Below are 20051 nucleotides of genomic sequence, written 5' to 3' on the forward strand. Positions count from 1 at the left end.
CCATGGACTCCACCAACCCTGACCACGAAGCTGAGGCAGAAGTCCATGCCGACAACTTGCTCCAAACTTCTATCAGCCTCAAGGAAAAGGTCAAAGATAAAGCTCGCAAGATCATGCACCTGCCTGAAGATCCCGCCCAACGGGAATTCTCCCAACAAGAAATCTTTGCCGATCCCGCTTTCAATCCTTCTCAAGTCCTCGACCAGAAATCTCCCCCAAAGCCAGATAGGACTTCTCGTGAGAGTGTTTCCGATGGTCTGAAGGACTTCAAGTATCTGGTCGCCCATCCGAGACAGGTCATGCGGAGTAAAGCTACTCGTGTTGCGGCTGAGAAGATCGGTTCTGCTCGACACCCCTTTCAAGCTCAAGATCATGATCGAGAACTCATCGATGCGCATGATACTCTAGCACATGTCGCCACAAATATCGACCCCGGCTCTGGTGTCGGGAAAGACCAGGTAGACGATGCCTGTGATCGAGTTGCCGAAGTGGAAAGTCAAAGAGAAAGTGTACAAACTGCTTGGATTCTTGGTCGTCATGTCAATCGTGTCAAAGCTATTCATCCAATTCCCCGCCCTGAACAATCAGATCACACAACAATTGAGAATGGTGAGTCCCGTCTTCAATGGGAGAAGTATCTGGGAAGATTGGCTCTCTTCCACACACAAGGCTTCACCTCGCATTATGTTGATGATTTCGAGTCTGCTCCATTTGATCTCGAAGATCTCGCTCGAATCATTGAAAGATTGGCCATCACCAGTGCTCCATGGCAAGCATTTCTCATGGAAGTAAGAAATGTATACACTTGGAAGGATCCGAAATGCACTGCAAAGTGGGCAGTGCTATTCTGGAGCCTGTGGTACACCGAGCATATTGGTGCCTATTTCTGGTTCTGGATCATTTATTCCACCGTTCGCAGCAAATTCCAGCCCACCTCAGTTGAGAGGATTCGAGACAGTGTGACTCGAGCGTTTGATCGTGGGAGCAAAGTTCAAGCTTGGGGTGAGTTGTTACAACAACATGGAAAACAGGATTGGATTGAGCCACTGCTGGATGACATGGGACCTCTCATTCAACGACAACTCGGTGACCTGGCCGATTTCCTTGAAGTGTTGATCAATTTTCATCGACACGAACGTCCAAACAAAACCATGGCTTCATTGTTCTTCTTCCTCAGTTGTCTAGCAGTCGCTTTATTCGCCGACATGGCATTCTGTGTCAAACTTGTTTGGTTCATCCTTGGTGGTGGTTTCTTCGTCTCCTTCCCGATTGCTTCGAGATATCCCAAATATCGATTGCTGGTATCACATTGGCGGTTGATGTTTTGGGATATCCCAACACATGCCGAGCTTGCTATCCTACAATTGCAAGAAAAAGCCGTTATCAGGGACGCTAATTTCATGGAATTCGAGCTACGGGAACCAGACGAGTCTGCACAAGATTACACTACCAATGATGAGGCCCATAAGTTTCTTGTCCACCACGACATGGAAGGAAAGGGAGAGTTGGAAATCAGCAGATCTGGCATTGAATACTCTAGCAACGTAGCCGTACAATTCTGGGGATTCTCTTCGCTATCAGAAATGCGCAAATCCAGTGATCTGGAGACTGAAAAGACTTTGCACAACCTTCGCAAGCTTGGTTCACGATCAGGAGAGATATTGCATTTCATCTTCTCAACATCGGAATTGAAACTTCTCCTGCATCCAGCCGACCGCAATCGTGCTTTTAATCTTGTACTCGCTTGGAGTGGATTGAAATGGCAAAGTCTGCAAATGGAGAGACGGAGAGGTGGTAGGGACAATCTGGACACTGCTATCAAACGTGCCTTTCAGTGAGGCACTCACGACTGTCTCCATCGGCGTTAGTTAGGGAACGAGGAATTTGAGCATGATGGTAGTCGTCTCCATTAAGTTCCTGCCTATCAAGGCCCACTCGCTCGAAAATTCGATACGGAACAAAAATGCGGCGTTGATGTAAAGCCCTGGTCCTGGAGCACTTAGCGAGTCTTCCTTGCATGGCCACCGAGATTTAGACCGGGGGAAACATGAGATAACAGAATCACAATCCGATCTTCGAGAAGGATCAATAAACAGTGAACCTGACTTGTTTCATTCTGACCAGCTTGCTTCTCATCAACCATGGTCCATGTGACATTCTCTTCTCAAGTATTGAGACCGCCCTACCTTTAGTTGTATGGCACATAGTCCATAATGCGGCCGATCGCAGGACCAGCCCTAATGGCGGAAAGCACCCAACTTCCGCCTCCACCATGCGACAAAATCCACCGTGTCAACACTGATGCCCAACTTCTTCAGCTCACCTGTATCCAAATGGCAATCATACGGCCTTATCGTGCCGTCAGGGCCCGGCTTCCCACCATCCGTGACAGGCACGATGCGATCGACGGGCAGATCCAAGATCTCGCCCAAGGTGCGACAGATCTGGTACTTGGTCATTCGATCATCACTGCTGAACTGGACGACCTGGGGCAGCGGGCCGGTGTGTTGAGCGAGCGCGACACAGACACGCGCGACGTCGGCGGTGTTGGTGGGCGTGCGCACGGCCCAGTCGTCCATGTTGACCGTCTCCTTCTGCGCCTTCCACACCGCGTCCACCAGCACGTTGACGGCCGATTCGCCGTGGTTGTCGTCCGGGTGCGTGTGCCCGTACAGCACCGGCACGCGGAGCGACGTCGTGCCCTCGTACTTCTGCACCGCCCGCTCGCCGTCCAGTTTCGTCTGTCCGTAGATGTTGGTCGGCTTGGGCGTCGCGCTCGTGCTGTACGGTGCGTCGCCGCGTGTGCCCGGGAAGACGTAGTCCGTGGAGATGTAGATCAGGCGCGCCGAGTGCGATGAGGAGGCGGCCGCGAGGTGTTCGGTTGCCGTCACGTTCAGCTGCCGTGCGGCTTCGGGGTTTTGTGTGCACGAGTCCGGTTGTCGGTCTGCTGCGCCTGTCCCGGGTGGATGTGGCTGTTAGTTTTGCTCTGGACTCTTTCTACCGTCTTACTCTTTCTCGAGGAGGAGGCAGAGGTGTAGGGATGGGTGTTCTATTTACAGTGAACCACGACGTCTGGTCTGTGAGGGTGTGAAGAAACTGCGTGTTAGCCTGAGATCTTTTTCTTGTTCTCTACCTGATGAATCGAGGTTCTTGATGAGATGGCACAGGGTCGGAGACAGATGGAGCTTCCCTCACTTGACCTCATCAAAGACTTTGTTTACAGCCTGTGCATCTCGAATGTCCAGCTTTAGGATGTTCTCCGAGGCTCGGCTGAAGCCTGTCCCTGTTGTTTCGTAGCCTGCGTCTTGGAACGCCGAGAGCACGGCTCGTCCGAGGAAGCCTGTGGCTCCTGTTACTAGAGCTCGTGGCATGTTGTGTGCTTCTTGGAAACGATATGGTTCTTGTGGTGGAGAGGAGGGAGGTAATGGAGACGTAGGGCGAGAGAGAGGTGTTGACGTTTCCCCGAATTTTGCTGTGTGAGGGGGAGTTTGAGCTTTGAAACTGAAACCTCGATGCAAGCGATTGTGTTGTGTGATTGATGACGAAGTGAGGAGCTCGATTGCCGAATATGTGAAGAGTGTACAGAGCCTTGTTGAAAGTATGAAGTTGACAGCAGGCTGTATGAGATGTTAATGGCTCATTCTATCATGTCAGGATTTCCACTACGTCAAAACAGTTATTCTCACAACTTGGGACTACTAGAGTAGGGATCCGAACAATCTGCCAGCTCATCAAATTCATCTGAGTCGTGGAGAGCACTCGATGGTATATGTCTACTCCCCTTCGCCTGCTACACGTCCAATGCTCTTGGTCCTCTTCTCCGAAATCAAACACCAAGGTTCGAAAGATCGATGAAAAGATTTGTGTATGAGATTCCAAAGATTCCCAGCCGATCCGAAGACCAACTGAAGCGGTCATAGTATTATTTTCAACTAGCAATAACGACGTCTCGGATGGCTCCTCACTGACAATCGTACAGCCCGTGCACTAAGATGGGGAGTTAGTTTCAAGGACAGACGCGATTTGCATGACTTCTTATATGAGAAAGCAAAGGGAACAGGCAACAATGCCAATGACTGGATATGACTGTGCTGGTGACACAGAATAGGCAGACAGTGGATGAAGCCTGGAGATAAAGGGCTGTGTGATGAACAGGACATGCGCGGTGGGAGATGCTTACCTAGAATAAAGAGAGAAAAGAACAGGATTGGAGGAATAGGCGGCAGAAATATATAGGCCTGAGAAATTCGGTTTCTCTTGGCGCTTCCTCGGCGCACTTGCCTGATCTGGGTCGAGGGCAGGCAGCGCCTGCCATGTGATTCACTTTTTCGGCTATTGAACGTGGTTTCCTTCACTGCTGAACTGAGAAACAAATCAACTAAGGAAGGGTATCAGTACCCGACAACGAGTGGTACCTTCTATAGCCATCTAAATGTTGGTTACCTAAACCGAGACATAAGGCTTCTAGAATGCTGGTTTCTTGGCTTCATCTCCACGAAACTACTGTAGACGGAAAGTTCGCACCAGTCCTTATCAGGCCAAACTTTTCGAGGAGGCCCAAGTGGACAAAAAGCCTTTCCAATGAGAGACTTGCCCACCTTTCCATTTCCAAAGCATACTTTTCGAGATACAGTATATCTTGACTCCCATGGTTGCCAATTCCCATTCTCCCACTCCTCTGGCTAGCCAGTCACCAGGGGACATTTGCAGTGTAATCTTGCATCCGAGCTTTATGGGGAAGCGTTGAGATGCAATCACTCTGAAGAAACAATGCCATTTTCAAGTAAAGCATGTCAGACATGCAAGCTTCGACGAATCAAGGCAAGTGATCCTGCTTCCACTTGCTCTGGCCGCGCATGATCCCATTATCCATGCATTGATTGACGCTTTAGACAACAGTGTGACCAAACGAAGCCCTCATGTCAGAGATGCCTTCGAGCGGGACGAAGATGTTTGAATTCGAGTGTCATCGAGCAGACTGGATTTATGATCAACAACGAAAACTCATATGCGAGTGGAAAGAAGCTACGCCCGAGAGGTCCACGATCCAGTCTGACGATATTACGCCCACAGTATGATTTGGAAGCACGTGCTTTGGACTACTTCTTTCTGTATCATGTTGTGCATGTCGATGATTTAACCGAGGACATCCCTGACGTGGCACAAGGTCTCTGTATTTGCATTACCCTATGGAAAGCCTCAGGACGCAAATCGATCATGGTCGATACGGCTCTAGCCTGTGTCTCTCTCGCAGTCTTTGCACAAATTCAAAAGTATCAAAATGTCGCTGTGGACGCTTCTGTGCGGTATGGTCGTCTGCTCCGGATGATGCAGAAGAAAGTGAAGAACATTCAGCTTCTCTCGACAACTTCTTCCGATGACGAAGAAACTGTTGATGCGTATCTTTTGACCATGCTTCTCATGGGCCGTTATGAATCGACAATGCACAACGATATCAATGTTGCACATGCCTACGAAGCCTCGGCGGCGTTGCAAAGATGGGTTCATCACGAGGGCGCTCTCATAATTTTGGAGCGGTGGAGCGAACAAGATCTTAAAGGGTGCGCGGGTCCTTCAACCACCATCATGAAATTTGCAAGGAGAGGCATGATTCAATCTTCATTCCGACAGAACGCACCGTTGCAAGATTGGATCATAAATGGTAGAAGGTTTGGTGAGTGCGATTTCGGCTTAGCGTATGATCGTATCGTGATTGATACGATCACACTATATCAACAGGCCGACAGTCTCCTTCAATGTGACCGTTTTATGGAATCGGCTCTAGGACTCGTCCAGAATGCACGAGAAATCGAGTGCGCGCTTCGGAGATGGACCACCGGTTTCCCCGATGAGTGGGCGTTTCGACGACGAGACCTGGAAAGGCCAAACACTATGTTGCCCACAGAATACTTGCCTTCAACGCACTTGATATGTGACAAGCAAGGGTATTCTGCGGTTTGGATCCTGTACTTCGCAACAGCAATGCTTGTCAATAGTATTAGCTTGAAAGTCCTGGACCGACTGGCTACCTGCCAAAATTTCACTCAAACAAGCTGCGTGGATCACCAAAGACTGAACTGCTTGCAGGTTCTTCATGCCTTATCTGAAAATATGACATCTGCTGTGGCAGCGTTTCTCTCCGTCGAAAAGGTAAGCAGCAAGGATGTTGATGAGCAACACACCCGTTCACCACCACCCGTCCTTTCCAGGATGGGATTAATCGTGTGGCCATTGGCTCTTGCAGCGAGTGTTTACGGGATTGAGCCTCAGCACGAGAAATGGTTGAAAATGGAGTTGTCAAGAATCGGGAAGTTGTTGGGAAATGGGTTCCTCGAACTCGCTGCAATAAGTCCCAAGTGGACGATACTCAACAACTGCAATCGCATGGCCGATCCATTTGAGAAGTTGTGCGCCAAAGTACCCGCCTAGGTATTCAATGGAGACAGAGCTGTGGTAGTGAGCCCATTTCGAACATGTAGCGTGTATCTATCTGAAAGAAATTTAGCATCTATCATGGAAAAGTTGATATAGTAGTTCGTACTTAATTAGCACGGGTGTTCGCATACCGTTTAGCACCACCACCACCATCCCAAGTTCTGCCTGTCAAAGGTATCAATCATACTATTCACCAATGGAACTTCATACCAAGTATCGAGATCCGCAGGACAAGAATAAGAAGATACAGTTGTGTGTCCTGAGATGAGAGGAAGCAGATGTCCCCAATCCCAGATTTCCAGGATGGGAAGTATAGAATGGAGAAAGCTCAAGAAAAATTTCTCCAAACTCGCGGGTGCCAGCCGTTGCCTGTACAAAACTCGGGAGAATCGGAGACCGGCCTGCAGACAGGGGTGGCCTGGTGCCTTGCATGGTCGCTTCTGGCATCAGGCTCTGCGTTCATTGGTGGGCGCTGGTCGCCCGATCTGGAAATCTACGTGTATATGGTATAATTATATAAAGGCATTTGATTCCTGGGGATGTCGTGGAAGTTTTTGTGTTTTTTTGTTCTTCATATTGCGCTGTCTCTCATATCTATCTATCTATCTAGAAAGGAAAAGGCATAGCGCAAAAACATGGAAAGCCTGGTCGACAAGTTCGAAGCTGCTGTGGCGCCGGGCCCAGAGCGAGTTGCGCCAGGGATCGTGATTGCGTCGGCGACGGTGAAAGGTGCTCTCCTACTCTATACTCCTCACTGACCCATGAGGCGTCTTGCTGCTGTTGTCCCGCTGGACTGAACTAATGCATCTACAGGCGACACCTTCATCCGCGCATTCGGCACAACCACCGTGCACGGCGATGCATCACCCCTCCGAACCGACTCGGTGATGTGGCTTGCATCAATGACGAAGCTCCTGACCACCGTTGCCGCGTTGCAGTGTGTTGAGAAAGGTCTGTTCGGGCTCGACAAGCCGATCTCCAAGATCTTGCCGGCCTGGGCTAATCGTTTCATCTTGACGGGGTTTGATGACACCTCGGGGGAGCCGTTGTTCCGCAAGGCGACCCAGGCTGTGACTTTGAGACATCTTCTCACTCATACGTCAGGCATGGCCCTTGAACAGGCCCATCCGTTGCTTGCGAGGTGGAGGAGCTGGACACAGGGGAAGACAGGGGTCGGGAGGTTGCAGAGCGTGAGCGAGGGCGGTGATATGATGGAGTTGATGGCGGCGGGTTTCGCGGTCTGTGTCTTGCCTCATGGGAAATGGTCTCACGCTGACATGCTTCCCCAGGAACCCATTGATGATCTGGATGTGCCTTTGGTATATGAGCCGGGCGACGGTTGGTCGTATGCCGGCGGATTAGACGTCACGGCTCGCATGATTGAACAAGCAACCGGTCACGCACGTTTTGAGGACTATATGGTCGAACGAATCTGCAAGCCACTGGGGATGAGAGCGACCACCTTTCATCCAGCCAAGAGAGCTGACGTTACAGTGGTGCCTCTGACAGTTAAGTTGCCCAGCAATCAACTCACCAGTGACATTCCACTTCCATTCCCAAACCAGGACCCGAAGCAGGACGGAGGTGGTTCTGGCCTATTTAGCACTGCGGAGGATTACCTCAAGCTCCTTACGAGCCTGTTGCGCAACGATGGGAAAGTCTTGCAGCAGGACACGGTCAATTCGATGTTCGAGCCCCAACTTGCAAATGCTGAGTACCTGAAGGCGAATCTCGCTATCCCGGAGTATGGAAAGTTGATGGTCCCAGGAATGCCCGTGGATCGCGAGTGGAACTGGGGACTCGGCGGGATATTGGCCATGAATGGCATTACCGATCGAGCCAAGGACGGCTCTATGTGGTGGTGTGGGATTGCGAACGGACAGTGGGTAAGTGTTGTCAGGGAATCGATTTGGGGATCCCAGATACTGATGGTTTCTTAGTGGATCGACCGTGCGGCCGGAACGTGTGGAATATTGCTGACACAACTCATCCCGCCTGGTGATCAGCAGACCTCTGCTCTGTTCGGCGATTTCCAAAAGGTGATGCTTGCAAAGGGCCTGGACTAGAGGTGGTGGGTCCCAAATAGCCCTTGCATAGTTCAAGACGTAGTTGGATAGATGTCATCTTCCTTGCACCCTTTCCGTGTTCCAGTGCGAACTGAAGAGACTCGTTCTTCTCAGATCCATATGTCTTGTTGACCATCCAGGTGGCTAGGCGCTTTTGCTCGGCGAGGAGAGAGGGATGGTCTCAAGTACAGTCTCGAGTATCGCTTCTCTTTCGATCCCGACATCGCTTTTTTAGGCATCTCCGGTGCTGTGATCTCACACTCTTTGAAGAGAAGGGACACCTTTGAGTCTCTTCTTGGCCGGGGAGGAGCATTATCTGGAGACCAGGCGTGTGATGGGGATAGGCGGTCCTTGAAACTGGGAAAGGCCTTCTCCTCCCTTGGCCGGATCTTGTCTTCCTGTTTTTCCGGTAATGGTGGGATCTTCTCCCATTCAAAGATTTCGCTCCCGCGTTGTTGAGCCATTGGATGAAGATGCTCATAGTCTTTCTCCGAGATTGTGGTTTTCGGTGATTTATTTCTATGAGCCTTTATCCCCAGCATGTGGTCGTCATTCCAAGTATTCTTGGACTTCTGTTTCCGCAAGAGTTTTCGAATCCAACGAGCCAATTTCTCAACGTTGAGACTTGCAATAATCACAAAGATCCCAAAGACAAAGATAATAATTATCGACATGACACTGAATGAAGAGTAGACTGCGGATGGTATAATCAAGCTTTTGCAAAACCAAATGTCTTGTTCAGCAATGGGAGCCTGCAGGTACTCTGGTTCGGGGGCAATTTGCCCTGTAACCCATTGTACCATGGTTCGCTGCAAATGGGACATTGAGACGGAATGCCAATATTGTAATTCAGTCTTCCACTGGTCATCAGGCAGAGCACGTGAAACGACCGCGCCGCTGCGTCCAGAAGCTATTGATTTGCTTGCCAAAATTGGCGTAGTGGTCAAAGCCAGGTACTCCACGGAATTTCTTAGAGTAGAAGCGACAACTGCACGTAGCATCCGATCGAATGTAGCGTTTTGCTGAGGTGACAGTCCGGTATTGAAAAAGTTGTCATTCTGAACTTGGTCGAAGCCAAGCAGTCCGGTGCACCTATCTTCTTCATTACAGAATTGATGTTGTTCAGTACATCCAAGGGTACTAATTGCTGCATCGCGCGTATACCGCTGATTCAAGAAAGGGAGGCTTGTGTTGAATGAATGCTCACCATGCGCCGAGAACCATGGATCGTCGACCTGACCCAAGTACATGCCGTTGAAACTCAAGAACAGGAGTGTCAGATCACCCACTTGTGCCAATTCCGGGATGGGGTCAAAATCGCTAGGACTCCATTGTGGATCAGCAAGTCCCATAGCTCTCTGGACATTCAGCTGATATGGATTGGTGACCTGAACAGTGAAATTGTCGTAGAAGGAAGCGAAGTTTGAGAGCGAGTAGGTGTAATCTGTGTTTTTGTAAGTGGAGGGTCCAAAACGGGCATAAGCGAATTCTCGAGAATCAGGATCATCGTTGCTGTTTGATGTTTGACCGTCCCACCCAATAACGCGGCCAGTTCCATTGACGACTGCACATGATGTAATCCTCCGATATTTCAAACGGTCCTTGGGTTCTGCGTTGATTCCCAAATCATTATACGAGTCTATATAGCCTGTGTCCAAGACAAGGGCTTTTGAATCACTCTGACACAAATTTTCTGCGAACGGACAAGGGCCTTCAGCGGCTTGCCACGGTATTTTCGCTTTCTTCATCGTGCTGCACGTTGAGGACTTCTGGTTGTTGACTGGAGTTGACATGTAGCACTCCTGCGCATACTCGTAACTGAGTTGAACCTCACTTGCCACATTGGCGTAATACTGGACACTAAGTCCAAGCTCTTTCTCAGTAGTGTAACTTTGATCGACCACAATCCCATAGTATGTGTCATTCCATATTCCACAGTGCCGACTGCGTGATAGGACTGGATCCCCACCATTTATCTGTGAAACTCCTATTGCTTTACTTGAGAAAAGCTCGATGACCATGACCAAAACTGCGTAAAGTATCGCAATGAGACCGATTGACCAAGCGCGCTTTGAACGTTTGCCCGTGCTTCGTCGTGATTTCCAGGCCAATTTCAACATCAGTCGTGCGGTACTAACGCCACTGCTTGCATTTCTCAGGATGACCTGCTGCTTGTTGAGATGTGGAGTTGAAATATTAGGTTCATTTGGCGAACTCATTTGGTGTAGGGTGTATCGGACAATAGTCCACAGTTGAGCACCAAAAAGAGTGACAAACAAAGCCATGCAGTTGGTGAAGATGACCGCTTCTGTGGGATGAAGCGTCCAGGTGAGGCCCCATATCTTCCCTCTTGACCAGTCTGTCCAGAATCCTTTATAGATGTTTGCATCTGGGCTCAAAGCCATGAGATCTCGTTGAAATGCAGTAGCGAGACACACACAGCTCTCGCTAATGTCAGCACGAAGTTGTTGAACAGAGGCCACAGTGCTGCAACCGACGATGAGGGTTCGATACTGAGCATGAAGGTCAAGGCAGACTGCGCAACAGGGAGCGACTATACTGAGGCAAAGAGCATTGAGATGTAAAGCATGCACATCGCTAGCAGGCATCCCTACTATTTCCTCCCAAATGATAAAAGCTAGTGGATCGGCAAAGGAGGCTATACGGCTTGGAAAAGCACAGCGGACATATCTCACACAAGAGCATGTCGGCCATGAGTTTGGTCAATTGTTCAGCCACTCTGATAGAGTTCCTATGCCTATCAGAGACATAGCTTGGGTGACGGATTGGCCACATTGGCAAAGCATCTGCACGTAGGCGCTCGACAATATAGAGATGTGGACGCCCTGGCTGCAAGATTTACTAGTAGTAGGAAATATCGTACACTCATACATAGCGTGGGAACAGACTCCAAACCATGCTGTCACTTTTGATGCAGTCTGAAGCATGCTCGCGAAAGCCTTTTCCGGCGACCATGGCTAGCGGTTAGAGCGATCATATGATTGCATGACTTTGGCGCCGGCATAGGGCCCCTACTTGCGGCTTATAGTCCTGGCGCTTTCACATAACATCACTTGGACCTAGGGCGTCGATAGGAAGAAACATTAGAAGCAGTTCGCATTTTACGCGTTCGCGACAGACCATCATGGCGTCGTCCTGTTGATGCCAGCTTAGACAGTTCAGGTGCTCACTTGCTTATCGTGGAAGGACTCGGCACAAAATGGACTGATGCTGCAGAGCAAAGCGAGGCTGATTTCTGACAGAGTGAACAAGTCCTGATATTCCATTGACGGCCAGTGCGTCTAATACATGGCGGAAGTTGTACAGGAACATAGAAACTTCGAAGGATCTGGACTTGAACTTCAACTTGAGTCGCACAAGGCCAGATTACGTGATCCTGCCGCCTAACTTGCCTTCCTAACCAAAGTCCGGGTGCTGGACGGAGACAGCCTTGCATATCAGAGGCACCCCGCAGCCTTGCCTTTATTGACAATCCATCCCACAATATCTTCGTTCAGAGGTCGCAGCAACTCACAAGAGCGATCGAAGAAATATCTCCATATCCAATCGTCAGTCACTCACCATCTCCTTCTCCATCCATCCGTCCCACCAGTGACCCACCATCACCACTCTCAGAGCCTCCAAACCATGCTCCGGCGCAAACCGACCGCCCTAACAATAACAAGCGAAGACATCGCATCCTTCGAAGAGACGCACCTACGCAAGCTCGCGTACGCACACTATCTGAAAACCGGCGAAGATCCGGAAGGACAATTCCGTAACATCACCAACAATAACGGCCAAGGGGCACAAGACCAGCAGAATGAGAGACAGCAGGCACAGCCGCAACAGCAACAGCGAGCGGCGTCAGGCGCCGTGGCGGTGGATCCGAATGATGAGTTGAAGCCATTGCCGGGCGATAAGGCGCGGATTGTGAGGAGTCGTGAGGAGAGGATTGGTGTTGGGAGTGTTGCGACGGGTGGTGGTGGGAATGCGAGGTGACAATGGGATGTTAGGGTTGAGATTTTGAGGTTGGATGGAGTGTAAGGCGTCATAACTGGGCTGGGAAATGGTTTGTGACATGTCATGGATGATAGGAACGAGATACCTTGCTTTGGAGTAAGTCAGGAATTGGAAAATCATTGACCCACTCGAGGATGTGATCTGGATATCTTTGGTCTATGAATCCACTAGATCTCCTGGAATGTGTCCCAAGAAAAATGATGCCACAATGAGTACTGGATAGCCTCGATTTGGATGGAGACTGTGTTTAATGTTGGTACAATCAGAGCCTCGACACCGTCCATCAATCCTTCCTCTCGTCCTCCACCCTCGGCTGCTTCGAGTCATTACCCCCATCCTGGTTGTCTCCATTTGATGATGGCTGTCCCTGGCCTTCCTCGGTTATTGTCTCCATTCTGTCCGAATTCCGTCTTTCTTCTTCCTCTCGCGCTCTTCGTTCTCTTTCTAGTCTGTTTGTCTCTTCTTCCATACTCATTCGCAATGCCATAGCGAGTTCCGGGTCGGCCGACGGATCAATTCCAAATTCGAAGCCATTGCCACCTCCGCCGCTGGTTTCTACACCTTCCATGCCACCACTTCCTTGACCCATATCACCTCCCATACCGACTATGGGGGTGGTGATGATACTGTCGCTCAGGAGACCAGGTCCGGGAGGGATGACAGCCAGGAAGTTGCCTTCGCCATTGGAGCCACCAACAGCCTCAATAAACTTCTCAAGAATGGGTCTTGTACTGGATTCGATGGCATCACCGAATGCGATGAAATCCACCGAAACATTGTTCTTCTTACACTTCTTTGCCAGTTTGACCAGCTCCTTCTCCGTATCATTCTTATCTCCAAACTTCGGATCCAATGCGCTGCAAATTAGGACGACGATTCGTTGTCTTTGTGATTTATTTGCTCTGTGTTTTAAGGCCAACATTGCCACACTGATAGCCGTTCCCAACCGGATGTGACCTTTGATCTTGGTCTCGTGCATACCTGCAAGGACGGCGCCGAAGTTGGTTGTGGGTGTGTTGAGGACTGTAGGACCTGTGCCGGCCATGGACATTAGACCAACAGCGGATTCGGGATTGGAGGATGTTTTGGCATTGAAGATGAGTGAGACGGCCTCGGACTGTGATGAGAAGCGGTTGGGTCTGGACATGGTCAGAATAGCCTCGAGAGAATGAATAGAGCGTTCTTACAGATAGTCTCCATTTCTGCTGGTCTCGCTGTTGTCGACAACGATCATGGTAGCCTCGAGCGGCATGATGGCGGTATTGAGAGGATAAAGGTGAGGATAGGTGGAGTTTAGAAGACAAACAAGTTATTTGAAAGTGGTTGAGGTCAGAGTATGTGAGGAAAATGTTCAACTGCAGTGTATTAAGAGTATGTTTTGTTGCAGGAATGATGACAGGCTTGGAGCTGGTGGAGGAAGAGGCAGGCGCAGATACAGATGTAGACGCAGACTGCACCTGCCTCTGCCAGGCACGGATTCCATAACGCGTCCGGAGAAATTGTCTTGGCAGGACATCATCTGCGGTCTTCCTCCGACATCCAGAACTAGCATCCAAAGATCCATGTTCACCCTCAATAAGTCGATAGTATGGCTATGGTCGACGCTACACTTCCTCACTCTCCTTGATTTCGTTCTCCACATAGAAATGAAAAGGCCTTGAAAATCCACTCCCTCAGCCGCCCGGCGGCCCACCTACTCACAGGAGTTTCCAAAATGTAAGTCTGCGGCGAACAACATGCCGACCCTCTCTTGATCAGCCAGTCTGATACTATTCTTGCCATACCAGGCCCGTCTTTGCTCTCCTCGTCATCTCTAAAGCCGGTTCACTCATATACCACCGTACATTTCCCACCTCAACCCCAGGAACGGCCGGAAGCAGCACACAAGCTCAGACTGTGGGGACATTAGGTCTGCCAGGCACAAGCAGCTTGACTACGAATGACTATCTCGTCCTAGCAGGCACATTCCACGGTGTCCATGCCATCACACGTTCCTTGACTCCGCGTATACCCGTCACCGCTGCTACCAGCGGATCCTCGTCTCGGAGTTGGGCATACCCTGACCCCACCGTTGCGCCCTCCGGCATAGAGTCTCTGGAGTCCTCCTTCTTCCGATTGACGGTATTTCAGACACTGAGTGGGACTAAGTTTCTATTGTTCACGGACCCAAGTATGCCCAATACCGATGTCTTGATGAAGGGTGTCTACGAGAGATATGCAGATTATGTGTGCAAGAACCCCTTTTGGCAGATGGAAATGCCCATACGAATCGATGCGTGGGAGAGAAGTTTGAACCAGTGGTTGACTCGACGGTAATGGGAGTAAAGCCTGGAATCGACTTTACGAGAACAGCACCGCTCCAAATCTACGGAGGAGAAGGTGTCCTGAGACCATAGGAATCAGATTAGACTCACTGGCCTAGGCCCGAAAATCAGCTTTTCTCAATACCAGAGACAGGGGCAAGATGGAATCAAGTCGAATATCACTCCCGAGTACGATCTTGCGGAGCGTGCCCAGCCAAGCCCACTCCAGATCTAAGCCATCGGGGTTTGGAGGGTGGATGATGGTCTGAAGATCGAATCAAACAGCAACTCCCCACAGCTTGGCCAAGCGCAGCGGTCGACCGAGATCGAGCGACCTTACGACTTCAATGATTTGGACTACTTGGGCACCTAGTCCGTCACGATGCTGAACAGGACAAGCTAGCTGAAAGTGGATAGATGTTCCTTGACATCTAGTGAACCGACCCAGACACAATCATTTGTCGATAGAAAGGCAAATGGCATTTTAGCCGCGATGGTTCGCAAGCCGTACCTACCTAATGCTAGGGATCCCAGGAATCGCGTTTGCTAAACACTCCACGATCCGGAAGTGATGCAGTCCGTTGTGGTTGCGTGAACCACAGCTGGCTCAGCCATAATAACATTATTGATTCACATTATTGAGTTCGTGATCAATACCTTGAACTCGCCGTCACAGCATCAAGTGCTCGCTGCATTATTCATCGTCATAGCCTCGCAAGCAGAATCCACATTTCGATTTTCGCTGTACACTGCATTAGATTACGCAGCACTGTGGATTCTCATGATTTGAAGGCTGAGCGTCTTCTCCAGGAGGAATCACGCCCTTGGTTCATACAGGCATTTCACCATATCTCCTCTCATCTCATATTGCTGCGTGGTACCCTTTTCTCGCATATCAAATGAATAGTACCCAGTGTGCAGCTTGACTTGGCTTGGCTTGGCTACAGGTACAGGTATAGATACATGCCACATCATGGTTCGACGGAGTAGCGACGGAGGCTCGTCTGGCCCCTTGATCGAACGTCCTTGTTTCCTTCCTTTAGGTATTTGCACTGGAGGAAGCGCACAACTTTACGGCGTCCCCCACCACCCTCATCTCATTTTACGCATTAAATATTTCCTTTCCTGCTTTCCATTCGTAGATTTCTGTCTTTTTCATTCGTCATATAATTTTCACTCATTAATGTTGATCGTAGTCCCAACGTCGTTTCAGACCGGATGGGTCAATAACGCTTTGCACGCTCTGTTGCCATTGGCGAGGAGTGACAAACTGCATTGCAGGATTCACGGCGCCTCCTCCTCCTCCACTGGCAGTGTATGCAGGGGCCACGGAGCTGGGAAGCTGGGCGGGTTGGCCTGCTATGGGGCTGCTGGTGTCGTGGTGGAATGACTGGGCGTGTTGGGCGAAATAGTGGTGTTGTTGCTGGTGTTGATTATAGCCTGGAGGCGAGGTGGTGAATGGTGGAGAGTTGGTCGTGGCAAAGCTTGTATTCAATGAACCCATTCCTGCCGCCCCCGGGGGTGAGGAGCCGCTACCACCGTAGAGTGATGGAGGTGGTGCAAGTTGAGAGGGTGGAATGGCGAATGCTGTATCGAATTGTTGGATGATCGGTGTTGGATTCCATTGAAGCTCGGGGCCAGGAACGGATGTCGGTTGTGGGTAGTAGCCACCTGCACTGGTTGGCATTGTGGGGTACTGAGCGTGCTCAGGGAGTTCGTATGGTGACGCATAGATAGGGGTGGGTGGTTTCGAGTCGGTCGCGGAGTAGGCTGATACCGGTGGAGTCGCTAGATACGGCGTCTGCCCACGCATTGTGTTTAGTTGCAGGTGTTGAGGGATGTAGGCATTGGTCGTCTGTGGTTGAAGATCGAGCATGTTCGGTTGTGGCTGTGGGGCCGAGTGAGGAATAGGCGATGGTCCCGAGTGGTCGGAGGGTGATCCAAGAGGAAAAGATTCTCTCAATTCGAAGGGTTTTGTGACATCCGCGGAAAATGCTGCACGTAGTGCGTTTATTTGTGCTTCAGTTTCGGTCATCGGCCAGGCCGCTATACATCGCTCCAGGATTCGCATATGGCGGACGAAGAAATCGCGTGCATCCGTATTGAACTCTGTATCTGGAGAGGAAATAGCAATGAGATGGATCATGATGCAGGTGAGAATGGCGTAAATGGTAAAATTGATCCCTCGCTGCATGCACAACAGGCCAGTAAGATCAAAATTTGCAAGAATTCCTTCTTGCAATTTGCAAAGGACCTTGGCGGAGTGATAGCACACACTCATATGTTGCTTCCACATGCCATCTGCAGAGTAATTTTGGGAGGCTGACAATTGAGGTCGACGTAGCATCACAATGGCGAGGTGATAGTGTGAATGCATATTCCCCAGAAAATGTGAAGAGACTTTTGGAACGGTCCCATCGGGTGGTAGGATGATTTGGAGATCCTTTGGCAGGTCGTCCGGCCATTTCCTGAAAGTCGTATTACATGCCACGAATTCTTGGTCCAATCCCCAATCTTTCTTCTTCTTGAGTTTCTGAGAAATAACTGTTATCATTCGAATGTTGCGGACATTGCGAACAAAATAGGCGAATTGTCTTGAGATTGACTTCTCGAATTCGTCAATATCTGAACAGGGCGGATTTGTACTGATTTCCACAGAGTTGGGATCAACTCCAAGGTCAGTGCGACCTGAAAGACAACTTAGCATCTCCACATCAGTACAAGTGGCATTTCAAACTAACCTTGAGGGCCTCCAACCATGGTCTCGCAGACGAGTAATGTCTGCCAGACGCGTGTTTTGGTCAAACAGTCCACCGGATCTGACCCACATGACTCACCCGCTGCATGAGTTCCAAAGTGTTCATCCAGTTCCAAATCCTTTGCCATTGAGACAGCGGTTTTGCACGTCATCCATGAGCGGTAGTAATAACCTCTCTTTGGTGCACTCTCCCTTGCTTTTAACAGCAAGATCAAGGCTTGCAATGTACTTAGTCTCGGGCTATCGAGGAAAGACGCTTCGTGCTCTGGAACCAGTCAGTTGGATCTCAAGTCATCCGCGACGACACTTACTGTTTGCCAGGGCCAGCCACTGAGCTCCCTGCGCTGGATCATCTGAAAGTCGACCGGCATTCGCAAGGATTGCTTCCAAGACCAGAGGGCTGATGGAAGATGGATCGTTCTGCCATTGGTTGTAGAAATTACTCCTGACAAGAACAGGCGCGTAGGGATGGACGTCTCTGAAGAATGTCTTAAAGGCCTGCATTGCATCCTCATGGGATGGCATTAATTCAGGTGGTATGCGAATTTGTGAGCCTGCGCCGGTACTCAATGCCGCGGAAATGTTGGGTTCAGGCTCGGGTTCTTGAAGCGGGATTTCAGCATCTTGTCCAGCGGACTTTTCTTGCCGGACGTATGGGGCAATTCCATTTTCGCCAATCTTCAGAGAACCTAGATGTTCCATCAAGTCTTCAGCCGTAACTGGGTCGGACGTAGAGGAGCCAGCTCTCTCCTGCCGGACAGGCGGTACATGCTGGGCGGGTTGATACAATTGCGGGCCCTGGTTGTAGGGATCATTCAAAGCACCGGGGAACTGTTGTGAGCTTGGATAGTAGTTACCATACGGTTTGTCGAGTAACTGGAAGGGAGATTTTTGGTAGTTTGGAGCGTAAGCATCGTACTGAAAGGCATCGCCTTGATTCAGCTGAAATGCGGGGTTGTGTTGGTAAGGTTGGGATTGAGATACAGAGGCGATGGAGTCTTGTGTAAAAGAAGTCGCTTCGATTGTATCTAACGACAGCGATCCAGGATCAGTACCATCATCGCCTTCCAAGCCTCCTGCTGGTGGTACACAATGTAATTTCAGTCTTACACATGCAGCGCACGGCCAGGTGTTTGTTGTTGCGGAGTCGCATTTGATTTTCCGGCGGCGACAATTTTCACAGGCTCTCATAACCTTGAGGCGCTTATGTCGATTGTGCTCATCGACAAAGACGTAGTTCTTGGGGCCAGATGGCGGTGCGGCGGTGGAGAGTGAATAGGTCTGCATTGTGGCATATCATCCGAACCCAGGGCGGGCAGACACCACATTTGGTAAGGGCAAAGACGGGATGCTGCCTCGATTAAGGTGGAGTGCCGTGTGTGAAGAGCCTTACAAGTCGCGGGGATTCAATGAATATCAAATCCGGGGTATTGTGGTCGTCGACGGAATTGCATATGATGATGACTATCCAGAAATCCGAAATCAAAGAAAGAGTGAAGGCTGAAAAGACTCAAAGATTGTGGTCGGCGGCAGATGTAAGTCAGGAATTCGTGCCTACTAGGACCAATTGCCAGGTGGATGATGGAGAAGATGCTTTTGCTTGTGGCGCAACTTCGAAACTTGAACCTCGGCACGTGCAATAATCATATGCTCCCCTCTTGAGTGAGGAAGGGATGCTGGAATTAACAAAATCCAGAGTCAGGAGATATGGCCTTCTGGTCAGACACTGGTCCAAACACCATACAAGAGATTCGAAGAGAGAGTCGAGACAGCATGCGACAGCCACCAGAGATAATCCAGTAAGGAAGTAGCGTAAACCAAGGGAGTGGAGGCTCTGACACGCAAGGGTTCCGCTTATGCGACCGAACTCTCACGGAACAATTGAAGAAGCTGATCCGGGCATGAGGTGTGGCCCTTGGTGATGCAGATCGGGATTTGGGTATCAAGGTCCAGTTGAGAACAGAGTTTAAGCTCTTGTTCCCAGGGGCAATTTATTATGGATTTCAGGAGTACAGACAAGTATCGAGGTATATTTTCAATGAGGTTTCACATTGAAGAACCAGTGATGGACCCCGGTTTGAAGTGATGGACACGTTTACAGGGTTGTCGAGTGGAGGTTGGATCCCAAACTGTGCGATGACGGGATTAGGACTGGGAGTGAAAGATTGGGAGTGGTGGAAGAGAAGACGCCGTCAGCATCTGAATGCAACGTCAAGAACAAAAATCCAGGGAATAAAGCAGGTACGAGTACATCTGCTCTTTCGATGTCCATGTCCCGAGTCGCATGCCGGGACCTTGGAGCCTGGAGCCTGTACGCCTGTCGGGAGGACCACGGGCTGTGTGCCTACAGTTCCATTAAAACATGGCCACCTGCACGCATGGCAAGTCCCGGCAGAATAAACTGTATCTCGAGACTTGCCGCCGTGTCGGTGGTGACCTTTCGCACTGGCATCCTAGCTAAAGAGC

General features: G+C 50.1%; 8 protein-coding genes across 8 annotated transcripts; 4 read left to right on the forward strand and 4 right to left on the reverse strand.

Annotated features, from left to right (window-relative positions):
- Nucleotides 1–2: 2 nt before the first annotated feature.
- On the forward strand, nt 3–1838 carry LTR84_004128 (uncharacterized protein; the record flags this gene model as incomplete). Its single annotated transcript, XM_064847707.1, has 1 exon — nt 3–1838. One exon carries the CDS (start codon nt 3–5, stop codon nt 1836–1838), a length of 1836 nt encoding a protein of 611 aa, XP_064704819.1.
- Nucleotides 1839–2237: 399 nt separating this feature from the next.
- Nucleotides 2238–3371, reverse strand: LTR84_004129 (uncharacterized protein; the record flags this gene model as incomplete). Its single annotated transcript, XM_064847708.1, has 3 exons — nt 2238–2953; nt 3058–3077; nt 3196–3371. The coding sequence occupies 3 exons, from the start codon at nt 3369–3371 to the stop codon at nt 2238–2240; spliced, it is 912 nt and encodes a 303-aa protein (XP_064704820.1).
- Nucleotides 3372–4986: 1615 nt separating this feature from the next.
- Nucleotides 4987–6429, forward strand: LTR84_004130 (uncharacterized protein; the record flags this gene model as incomplete). The annotated part of the gene is made up of 1 exon (XM_064847709.1): nt 4987–6429. One exon carries the CDS (start codon nt 4987–4989, stop codon nt 6427–6429), a length of 1443 nt encoding a protein of 480 aa, XP_064704821.1.
- A 767-nt stretch (nt 6430–7196) lies between these two features.
- On the forward strand, nt 7197–8501 carry LTR84_004131 (uncharacterized protein; the record flags this gene model as incomplete). Its single annotated transcript, XM_064847710.1, has 3 exons — nt 7197–7203; nt 7249–8321; nt 8376–8501. The coding sequence occupies 3 exons, from the start codon at nt 7197–7199 to the stop codon at nt 8499–8501; spliced, it is 1206 nt and encodes a 401-aa protein (XP_064704822.1).
- A 110-nt stretch (nt 8502–8611) lies between these two features.
- LTR84_004132 (uncharacterized protein) lies at nt 8612–10906 on the reverse strand (the record flags this gene model as incomplete). Its single annotated transcript, XM_064847711.1, has 1 exon — nt 8612–10906. One exon carries the CDS (start codon nt 10904–10906, stop codon nt 8612–8614), a length of 2295 nt encoding a protein of 764 aa, XP_064704823.1.
- A 1243-nt stretch (nt 10907–12149) lies between these two features.
- On the forward strand, nt 12150–12503 carry LTR84_004133 (uncharacterized protein; the record flags this gene model as incomplete). The annotated part of the gene is made up of 1 exon (XM_064847712.1): nt 12150–12503. One exon carries the CDS (start codon nt 12150–12152, stop codon nt 12501–12503), a length of 354 nt encoding a protein of 117 aa, XP_064704824.1.
- Nucleotides 12504–12807: 304 nt separating this feature from the next.
- On the reverse strand, nt 12808–13776 carry LTR84_004134 (uncharacterized protein; the record flags this gene model as incomplete). The annotated part of the gene is made up of 2 exons (XM_064847713.1): nt 12808–13663; nt 13712–13776. The coding sequence occupies 2 exons, from the start codon at nt 13774–13776 to the stop codon at nt 12808–12810; spliced, it is 921 nt and encodes a 306-aa protein (XP_064704825.1).
- Nucleotides 13777–16007: 2231 nt separating this feature from the next.
- Nucleotides 16008–18872, reverse strand: LTR84_004135 (uncharacterized protein; the record flags this gene model as incomplete). Its single annotated transcript, XM_064847714.1, has 3 exons — nt 16008–17515; nt 17569–17850; nt 17897–18872. The coding sequence occupies 3 exons, from the start codon at nt 18870–18872 to the stop codon at nt 16008–16010; spliced, it is 2766 nt and encodes a 921-aa protein (XP_064704826.1).
- Nucleotides 18873–20051: the final 1179 nt, after the last annotated feature.

Source organism: Exophiala bonariae (assembly GCF_035927105.1).
Source record: "Exophiala bonariae strain CCFEE 5792 chromosome Unknown scaffold_18, whole genome shotgun sequence".
In the NCBI taxonomy this organism is placed as follows: Eukaryota; Fungi; Ascomycota; class Eurotiomycetes; order Chaetothyriales; family Herpotrichiellaceae; genus Exophiala; species Exophiala bonariae.